This window comes from Triticum aestivum, chromosome 6D (assembly GCF_018294505.1).
Source record: "Triticum aestivum cultivar Chinese Spring chromosome 6D, IWGSC CS RefSeq v2.1, whole genome shotgun sequence".
In the NCBI taxonomy this organism is placed as follows: Eukaryota; Viridiplantae; Streptophyta; class Magnoliopsida; order Poales; family Poaceae; genus Triticum; species Triticum aestivum.
In genome coordinates, this window is record NC_057811.1 from 368,430,708 (window position 1) to 368,446,387 (window position 15,680).

At 46.1% G+C, this 15,680-nt stretch overlaps 1 protein-coding gene across 2 annotated transcripts; it reads left to right on the top strand.

Annotated features, from left to right (window-relative positions):
* The first annotated feature begins 7,268 nt into the window (after window positions 1-7,268).
* Window positions 7,269-11,090, top strand: LOC123145142 (transcription factor bHLH94). 2 transcript variants are annotated; one of them, XM_044564471.1, is made up of 3 exons: window positions 7,269-8,006; window positions 8,389-8,913; window positions 10,918-11,090. In XM_044564471.1, exons 1-3 carry the CDS (start codon window positions 7,611-7,613, stop codon window positions 11,020-11,022), a joined length of 1,026 nt encoding a protein of 341 aa, XP_044420406.1. In that variant the 5' UTR covers window positions 7,269-7,610; the 3' UTR covers window positions 11,023-11,090. The 2 variants fall into 2 exon arrangements, with proteins under 2 accessions (XP_044420406.1, XP_044420405.1); XM_044564470.1 differs by lacking the exon at window positions 10,918-11,090 and adding an exon at window positions 10,292-10,762 and having other exon boundaries at window positions 7,281-8,006.
* Window positions 11,091-15,680: the final 4,590 nt, after the last annotated feature.

A 15,680-nucleotide genomic window follows, 5' to 3' on the forward strand; every position in this document is an offset into this window, starting at 1 on the left:
AATCTCTGGGAATTTAAGAAACGGTGAAGGGCCAAAAAAAGGAACACGAAACAGAACAAAATAGAGAGAGATCCAATCTCGGAGGGGCTCTTGCCCTCCAGGAGCCATGGAGGCCAAGGACCAGAGGGGAAACCCTCCTCCCATCTAAGGGGAGGCCAAGGAAGAAGAAGAAGAAGAAGGAGGAGGAGGAGGAGGAGGAGGAGTAGGAGGGGGGCTCTCTCCCCCTCTCTCCCGGTGGCGCCAGAATGCCGCGGGGGCAATCATCGTGTGACGACGATCTACTCTAGTAATTATGTTATCTTCACTAACACCTCCATCTCCTTCCCTCGTCTATATTCAGTGGTCCACTCTCCCGCAACCCGCTGTACCCCCTACTTGAAGACGGTGCTTTATGCTTCATATTATTATCCAATGATGTGTTGACATCCTATGATGTTTGAGTAGATTTCTGTTGTCCTTTGGGTAATTGGTGAATTGCTATGATTGGTTTAATTTTCTTGTGGTTATGTTGGTATCCTTTGGTGCCCATCATATGAATGCGCGTGTGGATCACACCATAGGGTTAGTTGTATGTTGATAGAACTTTGCATTGGAGGGCAAGAGTGACAGAAGCTTCTTCCTACCATAGAAATTGATTCGTACGGGAATGAAGGGGGGTAAATATACCTTGATTCTATGGTTGGGTTTTACCTTAATGAACTTTGGTAGTTGCAGATGCTTGCTAATAGTTCCAATCATAAGTGCATAGAACTCCATGTAAGGGATGACATGCTAGCAGTGGCTTCTCCCACATAAAAACTCGTTATCGATCTAGTAACTTATCCAATTTCTTAGGGACAATTCCGCAAATCCTACCACCACTTTTCGACACTCACTATACTAACTTAATTGTTCTTTTAGTAAAACAACACCTAAATTTTATGTTCACATTCTTTATTATCTTGCAAACCTAACACTTTACATCTACAAAGTACTTTTAGTTTTATTCTTGTTCTAGGTAAAGCAAACGTTAAGTGTGCGTAGAGTTGTATCGGTGGTCGATAGAACTTGAAAAGAATATTAATTCTACCTTTCGCTCTTTGTTGGGTTCGACACTCTTACTTATCGAGAAAGGCTACAATTGATCCCCTGTACTTGTGGGTTATCAAGGACATCCATTGTACCCAAACAGCTAGAGAATGCCATGAATTGCCTCCTGCTTTATCTATCTATCCAATAGTTGCCATGAAAACAAACTATGAATCTACAGCCTCGTCGGTCTTCTCACATGGTGCCAGCATGTTCTATTGTATCATATATTAGTGAACAAAAATGCACCGCAAAGGTAACATAAATTATGCTCCAATCAAAATTAAGAGAATATGATTTATAAGTGTGCTATATTATATGGTATGCGCTTCTCTACATGCACCAACAAAACACTTAATACAAGAATAAATTACAAGGAATAGGAGAAAATCCAATAGCATGCTTGCTTCATAGTTATGTTGAGAATTTCCTAAAGGTGCTGGACAACTTGGAATTCATTTGTCATGTGCCAAGTTCTTGATATACAGTGGTAATTTCCTCACATATTTTTCATCTTGTGCAGCTTAAATAAAAAATGTGTCATTTAATTTTTGCAACTTTAGAAGGTTGTGGAATTATTATGATGTTTGCATACATGAATCTTTGGAGTACAATAATAGAGATATATCATGATCCAAACTTTTCTCTATTGAGGCATAGTTCCTGAAACTTTTAATCTTCCTCTTTGTAGTATCCACACAATCCAAGTTCATTGTTTAATTATCATAAGGATATACGAGACATAAATTTGTATGTAGTTGACAAAGATGTCATTATAACTTCATCCATTGAATCACCTCCATCATGGTAATCGACAAAAAGAGAACCATACTCTTCCATCTGTTGTAGTACATGAGTTGTACTGGTTTTTGTGTGTGTGAATGTACTACACAAATTTGACTACAAGTTTTCCTGGAGTCAAATATTCTAAAGTGTACACATATAATAGGATCCAAGTAAATATTGTGATTCTTTAGAATGCAAGACTACATGAAATACAATAATATAATAGTATTTGTGATGTTTAATCTCTTTCAAAGTACGAACATAATAATACTCTAGAAAAAATCATTGGTAGATTTGGGAAATTTCAATAAAATATTGGTACATTTGGGGTGCGAAATGATACATATACTTTAATACTTATTCTTTAGGATCTTATTAATTTTTACTAATAGTTATGTAACAAAAATAACAAACGATAAGCAAAATATTCGAATGGATTCTAGAATTTTTTGTAATCTCACATTATATAAGAAGTTCAATGATAAAGTGTGACAGGAAGCTAAAAGACATTGCCCGCACATCGAGGAGACCGCTTTGCTAGTTTTCATGAAGGGACATCTAACTGGATTATAGTTGTCAAAGTCACATACAAAGTCAATGACTCGTCCACTTAGGTTCCTTACTTTGTAGTGTGTCTCCATCGCCTGGGAAAGGACATACATGGTTCTTCGGTAAGTAAGGTTTCTTGGCACGAAGAAGCCTTACTTACCATAGAAAGGGAGGCGGTGTAACGTGTTGATTCTCAAATTGGACTTCAAGAAAGCCTACGATTTGGTTAACTGGGTTTTCCTCCGTGACGTGCTTTTGTCAAAGGGTTTTGACGGCGCCTATGTGCACCATCTCATGCAGCTTGTGTGTGTGGGGGGCACACAACTATTAATGTGAATGGGGTGGTGAGCCCTTTCTTCAAGAATGGCAGGGGCCTTAGACAAGGGGATCCTATCTCTCCTCTTTAATTTCGTGGTTGATGCCTTTTCTTGCATTCTCAGCGGTGCTGCTACCGCGGGCCATATCTCCCCGTTGGTATCCCACCTGATCCCGGTTGGTGTTTCGCACTTGCAATACACCGATGATACTATCATCTTGGTTGAGAACTCTGACTGATTCATCGCGAACTTAAAATTCCTCCTACTCTGCTTCGAGGAGCTCTCCAGGCTTAGGATTATTTTTTCTGAGAGTGAAGTTCTAGTTTTGGGTGCCCTCATTAAGCAGGCATGCAGGGTGGCTAACCTCCTCAACTACAAACTTGGGTCTTTTCCTTTCAAGTACTTGGTCTCCCAATCTCTCCCCTTAAACTGCTAGCCAAAGATTTTGTGTTCTCAGTAACCAAGGTTGGTAATCGAGTCATGCCCTGGAGGGGTCGATACAACTCGAGGACTGGTAAGGTGTGTCTCATCAACGCGTGCCTCTCCTCTCTACCTATGTTCCTTGGTTTTATCGTCTTTCGGAAGGCATCCACACGGGCTTTCATAAGCATAGGAGTGGTTTCTTTTGGAATTCCGCAGTCAACAAAAAGAAATATAGGATGGTCAACTGTAAGACGATCCGTCGGCCAAAAACCTTGGGGGGTTGGGTATTGTGGATACCTCTACTATGAACAAATGCCTTATTCTTAAATGGTGGTGGCGCATTCTGTCGGCCGACCCTAGCGAACTTTGGCTTCGTATTCTTAAGGCTATGTACTTCCCGTCTTCTAGCCCGTTGATGGTGTCTGGGTCGGGCGGTTCTCAATTCTGGCGGCAACTTGTTAAAGTTGAAATGATTTTAGGGCTCTCGTTAAATTTTCTATGGGCGATGGTTCGCCTATTAGGTTTTGGCTGGACTGGTGGACTAGGGATGGTCTCCTGGCGGTTTCCTTCCTTGTTATTTTCTCTTTTGTTGCCTTTCCCTCAATCTCCATCGTGGAGCTCACGGCTAGACAGTGGGACCTCGGTTTTCTGGCGGTCCCTGTCTCCTGAAGAGTTGGATGATTGGCACCGTCTTGTTGCCATTTTCCATGTGCTCCCGGAGTCTCCTGATGTGGTCTCTTGGTCTCATTCATCGTCTGGTCGTTTTTCTGTGAAGTCGTGTTATCGTCAGTTGGTCTCTGGAGTTCCTATGTCTAGTTTCAATTTTGTTTGGAAGGCCCGCATTCCTCCCAAGATCAAAATTTTTATGTGGCAGGCATTCGTGGGTGGCTGCCGGCCATGGATCAAATTAGGAAAAGAAATTGGCCCGGCTATGAGTTTTTTCCCTCTGTGCCCTCTTACTCTGATATTCTGGAGGTGCCGCTGGCTTGGGGTGTCTTGGGCTCCCACTTGTTTTGCGTAACTTCGACCCCTTGTCACTAATCTTGTCGCCCCCGTCAAGCGTGTGTTCTGGATCGGCTTTTCCGCCTTGTGTTGGACCCTGTCGGCTACCAGGAACAAACTTACCATTAAACAGGCATTCCCTAACAAATCGGCTGACTGCATTTTCAAAGTGCCTATTTTATTGTAGTAGTGGACATCTCTGACTAAGAGCGAGAACGGGACGGATGTGGAGCTCTTGATCTCTTATGTGCGGACAGATGCGAACTCCATCTTGGACAGGGATCAGGCCAGCCAACTGTAGTTGGGGCTTTGCTACGTCGCCGTCTACCTTCTGTCATGCTAGTTTGGTTCTCTTCTCTGCCTGCATGCCTTTCTGCTGGTTGTAGCCTACCTGTCGCTTTTAGCTTGTCTTCTTAGGTGTTTTATTGCGTGCCGTGGGTGTTTGCAAGACTATGTTGACCACTTGGTGGCTTTTTTTTATTTTTAAAGTCGGGTTTCGACATTTTCCTAAAAAAAAGTAAGGCTTCATAGTACTAATTTGTACTACCAACTACAATAGAAAAATAGGTGTTAGGACAGTAAGCCCTTAATTTCTGGCGAGTCTTGATTGGTGGCTCTAGGGCTTATGGTCATTACTCGAGGCAGGGAGGTGCATTGCTCACCTGGCCTCCTTGTCGCCTTGTCATTCCCTTTGCTGTTACTCCACATGACCCTGGTACCTGTGCGTAGTGTTGTGCCGTTCAATTACCATTTGGGAAACAATCTGATATCCGGACCGCTGTAAGATCGCCGTGCACATCGTTAGATGATGGTACTCCCTTCATTTCCTCGTACAAAGCCACTTTGCTTTTTCGTGTCCAACTTAAAATTTTGGCCAACAAAATTATGAATTATATGTCATAAAAAAAATATCATTGAAAAGTTCTTTGAAATGTGCATCCAGTGAAATACTCTTTATGGTGTATAATTCTTTTTTATTGATAAAATTAATGGTCAAAGTCAGACATAAAAATATGAAGTGACTTTGTATAAAGAAATGAAGGGAGTATCTGCTTTAAGATACAAGTATTCATTTAAAATGATGTAGTGATTAGGGCATCTTCAAAGTGGACCCTCAAACCCCCGCATCCGTCCAGACCGTGTGTCCAAATGTGTTGAGCCATTCAGTGAGGGTCTGTATTGATCCGCCGAACGGTATGGACGTACTTTTTCCGGTGAACCGGAAGGATGCTGCTATTTTGTGGAAAGACAGCAATTAGCCGATGGCCGCTGCTATTAGCATGTACTTCCTCTGTTCCAAATTAGTTGACTTGGATTTATCTAGATACGGATGTATCTAACACTAAAACATGTCTAGATATATCCGTATCTTGACAAATCTGAGTCAACTAATTTGGAACGGAGGGAGTAGCTGTTTGGTGGAGGCCGCTAAATCCAAAGTGTGAAATCACAGAAAGCAACTAATTACTACAGAATTTGGTGGAAATGATACTAAAACCTAAAACTAATGATACTAGTTTCGCCAAAGGCGCCAAAGTGCATAATCTTTTTTTATTAATATAAAGCAGACATTTGAGGTATAGAGTTGGATGTCCGCCTTCCGTATCAGCGTCCGGACATCGATCTAGACCAATTTTTCGGATAAAAACCGTGTCCGTTTGCGAGTCAGGAGATGCCCTTAGCCCACATTAGATGATATCAGCTTTGGGATACAAATATTCACCTATTATTGTTGTAGTTACCTCTTGGATTGATTCCTAGACTGCGTGCATCTTGGACGGAGAGTCTAGAAGCATTGATCTCTTTCGTGGAAGCGTGTTACAATTACAATGTTTCTACTTAAGATTGAAACAGATATAAAAAATGCTTTCATTTAGGGAAAAGCTAACGGGTGAACATTCGCTGGGAGGGGGTGGCATTTACGATCGTTTTGATGTCAGTTTTAGTTGTGTTGGGGATGGTAGTTTCTTCAGAACTGCATGACATATTCTGGGAGGATAATATTTTGAGCCTTCATCCCAGAAAATGTCATGCAATTTTGAAAAAAGTCAAAAACTACCACCGCAACACAATTAAAACTGCCATCAAAATGTTCGCAAATGTCACCCCTCTCAGCAAACAGTAGCCAGATAAGAGGGTCATTCATTTAAGGGCTCCTTTGATTCAAAGCATTTTTTCGCGGGGATTGATTCAAAGGAATTTCATAGGAACTTTGGATCGCTGGGGCATCTCCAATGTTAGACACAAAATGAATATCATCAAATGTCCGTGGACAAGTTCGACTGCGCGTGCCACCAAACTTTATACCCCTAAAAACCCCTATTTGTCCGTCTCTTGCCCAATGGGGAGAGGAGAGAGAAAGGGGAAAGAAAAGGTGGGTTTATGTTAAGGTCTGAGGATGAGTTAGCAGTGGTCGCAGACATCCAGACTCACCCTGATTTGGTGAGAGTTTGTGGGATTTCATACGGTCCAGACATTTGAGAGTGTTTTAATGACCCAGATTGGATGACTAAAAGTGGCCCGACTGTTGGGTCCGGACATGTGGGGCGTTTTGGTGACTCGCATTGCGGGTGGCGTTAAATTTTTTCCTAGTACGGCCATTCAATTTGCAGGTTTGAAATCCATAGGAATGTTTTCATAATATTCATGTGTACTACATTTTGGAGCAAAATTTCCATCCACTCAAACCTCGTTAGAATTCTTTTTTTTCTGTGCGATCAAATGCTTTTCCATCTCCCCCCGCAATTTTTTTTTTGATTTTCCATCCAAGTTCATGTACTTTGAATTTTTGTAGGATATAAAGAACATGACCCCCTATTCTTGCGTTTTTCATATTCATATAATTTAAAAATGCTGCAAATCAATGAGGCGCTGAAGAAAAACTTTGCAGCCCCTCCTCTCACAGCAGAGGGAGGCCTTCAGTCGATCTGACTGGTCACCCGGTCACACGGCAGTAGGGCCAGCAGCACGACGCACTGCACAAAAAACGCAGTGCAGATGTTTACAAAAGAGCTCAGCCTTTTGATCATTTGATGCCTACTCTACTGGGAGCAGAGCGCCCTCCTCAGTCCTCTCCCACTGTTGCTGCTACGCGAGCGCGCAAAAAACGCAGGCAGGCTGGCTGGCGTGCCCAAACCAAACCTTATCTTTACCCCCATATACCCCAGCCCAGTAGGCGGCAGTACCCCCCGCAGTAGACCACCACACCGGAGGGAAAGAAACATACGCATCCCACCAACGCGAGCGCCTCAGAGCCTCAGAGATCCCCAGAATCACTCACTGCTATGTTGTACCACAGCTAAGTCAGCAGCGGCAGTAGCAAAGGAGCAGGATAAGAGCTAGCGGTGGTGGTACGCGACTTCCCTCCGTCGTCGCCAAAAGCATCGCGACACCCAGAAACGGCCACGAACCGAGAGCAAGCGAGCGAGCGAGGGAGCGAGTCAGCCATCCGTCCGTCCGTCGGCCATGGCACTAGTGGACGCGCTGTGCGCCTCCAGCGTCGACAATGCGGCGCTCGTCTACAGCACCTTCAACGCCGCGGGCTTCCTCTTCGACAATGCCGCGGGCTTCTACGACGACACCGGCATTGCCGGTGGCCCGGCGCTTGCGTTGCAGGCGGCCGACAGAGCGCCGGGGCTGTCCGCCGCGGGTGACGTGGCGCCGTGCCTGGAGAAGCAGGCCACGTTGTCGCCCGCGCCGCCGAGGAGGAAGCGGCGTCGGCGGGCGAGGAGCTGCAAGTCGAGGGAGGAGACCGAGTGCCAGCGCATGACCCACATCGCCGTGGAGCGCAACCGCCGGCGACAGATGAACGAGTACCTCGTCGTGCTCCGCTCCCTCATGCCGGAGTCCTACGTCCAGAGGGTACGTCTCTCTCTCCCTCTCCCTTTCGTGTTTTGTATCCGTGTGCTCTCGCTTCGCTTGTCAAAGAGGAAGAAAAGGGATGCCGGAGCAACTTGGGAGGGAGGATGATGAAAGAGAGAAAGAATGTTTTTCTGGGCCGCAAGAGACCCACCATCACTATTGACGAGCTCTCCTTTCCCCGTGCCCAATGTTATTGAGGAGAAGCATCCATTCTTGGCCGGACTCCGGGACGCCATTAATGTGTCTCCCTCCCAAATCATTGTTGCACTCGTCTCTAGTTCTCGCATAGAAGGAGGTCATTGATTGTTCGACGAGTTCCATGGAGTATACTATTCCCCTGACAGAGTTAATGCTCGCCTTTTGTCCTTCAAAAACCTTGCAGGGTGACCAGGCATCGATCGTCGGAGGGGCGATAGATTTCGTCAAGGAGCTGGAGCAGCAGCTGCAGTCCCTGGAGGCGCAGAAGCGGGCGCTGGCTCACCAGCAGCAGCACAAGGCAGGACGCGACGCGGCGCCGCTGCCGACGGCCATGCCGGCGCGCGCCAGCACCAGCGGCGGCATTGGCAACGCGTGCGTGGAGTCGACGAGCAACTGCAGCAGCAGCGTGACCGAGGCGGACGGCGCTCCCGACGCGCCGCCGTTCGCGGGGTTCTTCACGTACCCGCAGTACGTGTGGCGCCAGTCGCCGCGCGACGCCACGACGCTGTCGGCGGACGAGAGCCGCGCCGGGGTGGCCGACATCGAGGTGACCCTGGTGGAGACGCACGCCAGCCTCCGCGTCATGGCGCCGCGGCGGCCCGGCCAGCTGCTCCGCATGGTCGCCGGCCTGCAGGCGCTCCGTCTCACCGTGCTGCACCTCAACGTCACCGCGCTCGACTCCCTGGCCCTCTACTCCCTCAGCCTCAAGGTACGTAGTACTACGCACGTTACGTACGTGCCACAGTTTAGTTAGTAAGAGTAGTAAATTTCAGTCGTAATCCTGTGACGTTTGGTGCACATGTCCCAACGTAGCACGTCCCCATGCTGTCGAGCCGCGGCTAGAAGTCTACAGCAGCGGGCTCACGGATCGAGTGGCCCGATCGGGTAGTTTGTGTGTGTCCGCACGCATCATTTGGGAATCATGAGGTCATTCTCTACACCGCAGGATACAGATCCGATTAATTAATCCGGTGAATTAGCAACTCCACTCTAGCTCTGGCTCGAATAGAAATGCTGCTCCACAATCAGCAATGCCATGTCTGTTTTGGCATCTCAAAAAGAAAAAGAACGTGTCAGATATTCCCCTGCCTTCAGTGCCGCTTGGACTGATAGATAGTAGATCAGACATCCATGTGTGATGTGTCATCATCACATCAACGTGCGCAGATCAATTGCTGCTGCATTATTGATGGATAGAGCGAGGCGCATCAAATATTTCAAATCTTTGATCCGAATCCCATGAACTTGACCACACATGTGGACACCTGAGTCTTTTCCTGCTCCCCCTAGCCCGTGCTTCCGTGTTCGCTTACTTTTGACCGGATTTCCCAGTATTACTACCGCACTAAAAAAACCTGTGCTATTTCTTTTTCTTTAAAAAAATCAAGTGCTATTTTGGGGCCCTGCATTGAGATGCAGCTGAAAATAAGGACTCAGCAATGCTGTCATGTCTCCTAGGAGCGTGCCTGCGCTACTAGTGTGACACCTCATGAAAAAGAATTGCCTCCTAGATTTGTCAGTCGAGCACTGCCAGGGAGAATCTCTTTTCCTCAACTGATATTGAGATTGGCATCGATAAATGGGCAAAAAAGGCTATCCAACGATGTGGCTGGTGTGGCTAGACAGTGTACCGTGCCTCTGCTCCGTCGTGCCATTTTAGCCATAGGACGGAGGGCGCCACTGTTCACCTGTGGAATCTGATCTTTATCCTAGGGCTACGGAGTAGTTGTAGCAGAGGTTCCCTGATTCCCTGACCGGCCATTGCACATGCCTCTGCCTTCTCCATTAACTGAAAAATATGTTTGTATACGTACGGCCCGTTTGGTTCATGGCTAATTTTGCCACAACTAACCTTAGGCAAAGTGTGGCTAACAAAATAGCCACCACAAGTGTGGCAAGATTTGGCAAAAAATTAAGCCTATGACATGTGGGCCATATAACTAGAGAAGTGTGGCAAGCCACAAGTGTGGCAATGAATCAAACACATACCTAAGATGTTGTGGCATGACTAAAGTTAGGTGTGGGAACCTTAGGCTAGGAACCAAACAGGCCTGTCAGTTCGACTAACCTCTGCGTGTGTGCCGCAGGTGGAGGAGGGGTGTGGCCTGACGACGGCGGACGACATCGCGGCGGCAGTGCACCATGTGCTCTGCTTCATCCACGCGGAGGCGGAGGCGGCGCCGCAGCAGCTGCTCGCGCCGGCGCAGTAGGCAACGATGGCCGCGGCGGCCGGAGGGTTAAGCCGCAGCCCTCGTATATGTATGTACTCGGGCAGCTAGGTAGTGTATGCCATTTTAAGGATTATTAAGGACGAGTCATGTAATTTAACCCGTCGGATCTACTGGGCTTAGATGTTGTCGACGGCGCACGTCGCGCTGCCGCTTTCTGGCAAGTCTATCCAGTGTGATGTGGCGGCCTAGTGTACCGTAGTACTAGATTCAGATGCATGCGTTTTCGCAATAGGCGAGTCGTTTCAGTTTCTCAAAAACAAGTCTTGCTATGTGCTACTGATTATTTTCAGTCTATGCCACTGATCAAGTGCTGGCCATTTCGGTTAACCTTCTGTCAGGAGATCTACGTTCAGCATGTAAATTCATCGTTTGTTTCTGCCTATGCATTCCAGTTGTACTGTCATCTTTTCTTTCGCGAATCAGTTGTAATGTAATCTGTTTTTTATTTGAGAAGAATATGTAATGCAATCTGTTTTTTTTAGGCTAGGAATGTAATCTGGTGGCCAGCAGTGATGGAGCTTGCAGCCCAAAGGTGGGCGGGCCAAACAAAAAAAGTTGTTTGTGGGATGTTATTTCAAGGCCCATGAGATTAGATGTACAAAATTTCATTTGCTAGACGGGACAGGGCCCATTTGGCCTTGCTGTTGCTCCGCCAGTCGTCACTGCTAGCGCCCGGTCCTAAGATTTCAGGGGTCCGCGACGAAACTAAAACCCTAGGCCCCTTAATATATACTCCCTCCGTCCCATAATATAAGACCGTTTTGACTGTTTTTGAAAAAGGTCTTATATTATGGGACAGAGGGAGTACATACAAAAATGACATATATATTGACATACAAAGCCACAACGTACTAAATTGACTTGATATTTATTTATTTTTTGCAAAAAAAAAACCGATCTATTCATCCTCGATCATGGCAGTATTAGGAACACCATAAATAATAAAAAGTACATTCGGATCTGTACACTACCTAGCGAAGACTACAAGCACTGAAGCGAGCCGAAGGCGGGCCGCCGTCATCGCCCCTCCCTCGTCAGAGCCGGGCAAACTTGTTATAGTAGACAATCGGGAAGTCGTCGTGCTAAGGCCCCATAGGACCAGCGTAGCAGAATAGCAACCGCGGCCGATGAAGAGTAGCATAGATCTGAAGGATCCAACCTGAAGACACAAGAACGTAGATGAACTACGACCAGATCTTAGCAAATCTACCATAGACAGATCCACCGAAGACACATCTCCACACGCCTACCGACGATGCTGGACACACCACCAGGACGGGGCGAGGCGGGGAGAACCTTATTCCATCTTCAGGGAGCCGTCGTCGTCTCGTCTTCCTAAGCAGGACATGAGCCCTAACAAAATTTGAAGAAACATCTGAAAACAAAGCCCTCCCGCTGGCAAGGGCCGAGATCCACCGCGTCGCCATGGCCCTAAGGCCACCGAAGACGAGGCGGACCGGTGGCGGTGCCGGCGGGAGGCAGAGGAACCCTAGTCTTTTCCCTTTCCAGTGTTTACTCGACTTGATATAATCTTACTTATTATCATGGCGCACTATCAAATCAATGTTTTTCTAGTATTGTCTATCCCTAAATAATGTATACATCATTTGATTATCAATGATCATACTGTAACAATAAACTGTGCGTGTAAAATGATGACAACAAATCTTGGAAACGTGGCCAAAGGAAAAAAAAACCTATGATTGAAGTGCTCACATAGAGGCAACTGATGCAGAAAAATCATTATGAACATTTGTCCTACGTTGCCCAAGACATGTATACAATTCGAATGTTCTTATGCAAAAACTGAGTCACCATGATAGTTTTTTACGGCAATGAGATTTTATTCATCAAAATACGGCGACACCTTTTACAACCAAAGATGAGATGAAATCTATGAGCAGAGTTGTCCCAAAAAGACGGAGATTGTGGTGAAGCCTTTTGAAGTCTCAAAACGCTCCATGATTGTGGTGACTTTGGGAACATAATAGTTCTCAGCATCGTGGATAGCATCGGTAACCAGGGAAGAATCGAATTTCGCTATCAGTTTGTTACATCCCAAGTGCTGTTGGAATTTGCTAGTGGGCTTTTGGCCCAAAGCCCAACTAAAATTCTGAAATTTTCTTGTCTCATTCATGCACACATGTGAGTGTAGTGATGAGGCTAAAGTTTAGTCTCACCTCATAAGTTGAGAGAGAGTTGCACCTCTTTATAAGGAGAGCTTTTCTACCACTTGTATGAGTATAAGAAGGGGAGAACTACACGCGCGCTCCTCCTCCTTGCTCGCCTCGCCACGCCTCGCCTCGCCTCCACTTCGTATGGTTTCACACCACCGTTTCAGATCACTGCGCCGCCAAGCAAGTCTTCTCATCCCTCCATTCGGTGTGCACCGGAAGAAGGGACAGCAGGCCTCCGGAACCCCGCCTCTCGTGATCCTGTACGGGAGAGGGGCGATCAGGTTTTTGGGGAGCGCACTCGCGCGACTGCTGGCAGCGACGACTTCGCCAACGACGACTTCTTCCCCGACCTCGGCAACCTCATCCTCGACGACATGGGCGACAACGTCAATGCCGGCGGTGCTGCTCCCGCTGCACCGTATGTGATTCTATCCTTCCTGTTCGAGATCGTGGTAGAATTCATGTTTCTAGTATGTGCCCTAGATGTGATATGTTCATCTGCTATGCTAGTTCGGATGATTAGTTTAATCTCTGCTATTGTAGCCATGATTTATCTTTTGTTTATTCGGATTAAATCTCGTAGTAATTTGCTCCTATTTCCAACAATCCAAAAACCTGATGATAGGCAATTTACTCCGAGTGGTTTTGCTGCGCATCTGAAGCCTTTAAGGGGGCGCAATATAAGAGGTGGCGCACGAGAGCAGTCTACTGGTTTCAGACCATGGGCTACTATGACGCCACCAAGGGCAATCCAGAGGGCGATCTTAATCCAGCACAGCTGGAAGCTTTTGAGAAGATCGATACTCTCTTTAAAGGCGCTCTTCTGAGTGTTCTTGATGACTCCATTATGGATTCGTATATGTCGTTTGATAATGGCAAGGACATGTGGGTTGCGCTCGAGGCCAAGTTTGGTGCCTCGGACGCCGGCAACGAGTTATACGTCATGGAGCAATTCTATGACTAAAAGATGATTGATGAGCGCCCTGTTGTACAGCAGGCTCATGAGATACAGTCGCTCGCAAAAGAACTTGAGTACTTCAAGTGTGTGTTGCCGGAGGCATCATTGCCAAGCTTCCACTCTCATGGAACAGTTTTGCTACTTCCCTGAAACACAAGAGACAGGAGTTTTCCGTTGCGCATCTCATTGGTACTCTTGATGTTGAAGAGAAAGCGAGAGCAAAGGACACACGTGCTCGAGTTGCTGAGGGAGCTTCTAGTGCCCACATGGTACAGAAGAAGAACTTCTAGCCCAACAAGTTCAAAAACAACAAGAACAAAACTCAGGGCAGATGCAATTTTGATACAAAGAACAATCTGTCACATTCTACCAACTTCAAGAAGAATTCTCATAAGAAAGGGAAGGGACTTTGCCATGTCTGCGGTGGTCCTAATCACTGGGCTCCGAAGTGTCCTAACCGCTTTGAGGAGCGCGAACATGAGAAGAGCGGCAAGTCTGCTAATGTTGTCATCGGTGATACTGATATGAAGGAATCTGGGTACGGTATGCTTCCTACCATCCTTTCAGTATTTCAATCTCCTGATTGGTTAATTGACACCGGTGCCAATGTACATGTTTGTGCTGATACCTCCATGTTTTCTTCTTACCAGGTCACAGGGACTTCTCCCGTGCTGATGGGGAACGGGTCACATGCCATCATTCGAGGTGTTGGTACGGTCGATCTGAAATTTACTTTGGGGAAGACCGTGCGTCTGAAGAACCTTCATCATGTGCCGTCCATCAACAAAAATCTCGTTAGGGGTTCCCGTTTATGTCGAGATGATTTTAAGTTGGTTTTTGAATCCAATAAAGTTATAATTTCTAAGTATGGACAATTTGTTGGAAAAGGCTATGAGAGCGGAGGCTTGTGTCCGCCTGTTTTTGTCAGATATTTGCACTAAAGTTATTAATAATGTTTGCCACATTAATGAGTCTGATATTTGGCATTCACGACTTTGTCACATTAACTTTGGTTGCATGACGCGGCTAGCCAATATGAATTTAATTCTGAAAATCTCTACTGTCAAAGGCTCCAAGTGCCAAGTATGTGTGCAAGCTAAGAAACCTCGCAAGTCCCATCAAACTGCAGAGGCGAGAGACTTGGCGCCACTAGAGCTTATACATTCTTATCTTTGTGAGATGAATGGCGTGTTGACAAAAGGTGGAAAGCGATACTTCATGACGTTGATTGATGACTCCACTAGATATTGTTATGTGTATCTTCTGAAATCAAAAGATGAGGCTTTAACTTTCTTCAAAAACTATAAAGCTGAGGCAGAGAACCAACTTGATCAAAAATTAAACGGCTTAGGTCCGATCGTGGTGGAGAATATTTTTCCAATGAATTTGATCTGTTTTGTGCGGAACATGGTATAATCCATGAGAGGACGCCTCCCTACTCACCTCAGTCAAATGGCGTAGCCGAAAGAAAGAACCGAACTCTAACTGATATTGTTAACACCATGTTAGACTCTTTGGGTCTCTCAAGGAATGGTGGGGGAGGCGCTAATGACTACGTGTCATGTCCTAAACCGAATTCCCACAAAGCATAAGACCATGACTCCATTTGAGGAATGGGAAAGGAAAAGATTGAAACTCTCTTACCTATGTACTTGGGGTTGTTTGGCGAAAGTCAATATACCAATTCCCAAGAAGCGCAAGCTTGGACCAAAAACCGTGGATTGTGTTCTTCTGGGCTATGCTTTTCATAGCATCGGCTATAGATTTTTGATGATAAAATCTGAGGTATCCGACATGCATGTTGGTACGATTATGGAGTCGAATGATGCAACTTTATTTGAGGACATATTTTCTATGAAGGATATGTCGAGTTCACCAAATCAGGAGATACCTACTCCATCTAGTGAGGAATTCGCTGTAATTCCTGAACCTACCATTGCGATGGAACACGTTGAGAATCCTGTTGATGGTGACAATGGAACTCCTGTGAGGAGTAAGAGAAAGAGGACTGCAAAGTCCTTTGGTGATGATTTCATTGTGTACCTCGTGGATGACACACTCAGGACTATTTCAGAAGCCTATGCATCTCCTGATGCTGACTACTGGAAGG

Excerpts from the sequence above, each read along its gene's own strand:
- LOC123145142 (XM_044564470.1), top strand. The coding sequence starts at position 7,611 with ATGGCACTAGTGGACGCGCTGTGCGCCTCCAGCGTCGACAATGCGGCG. Across the intron at positions 8,007-8,388 it reads CGGAGTCCTACGTCCAGAGG|GGTGACCAGGCATCGATCGT; the intron begins GTACGTCTCTCT and ends AAAACCTTGCAG. Across the intron at positions 8,914-10,291 it reads TCTACTCCCTCAGCCTCAAG|GTGGAGGAGGGGTGTGGCCT; the intron begins GTACGTAGTACT and ends TGTGTGCCGCAG.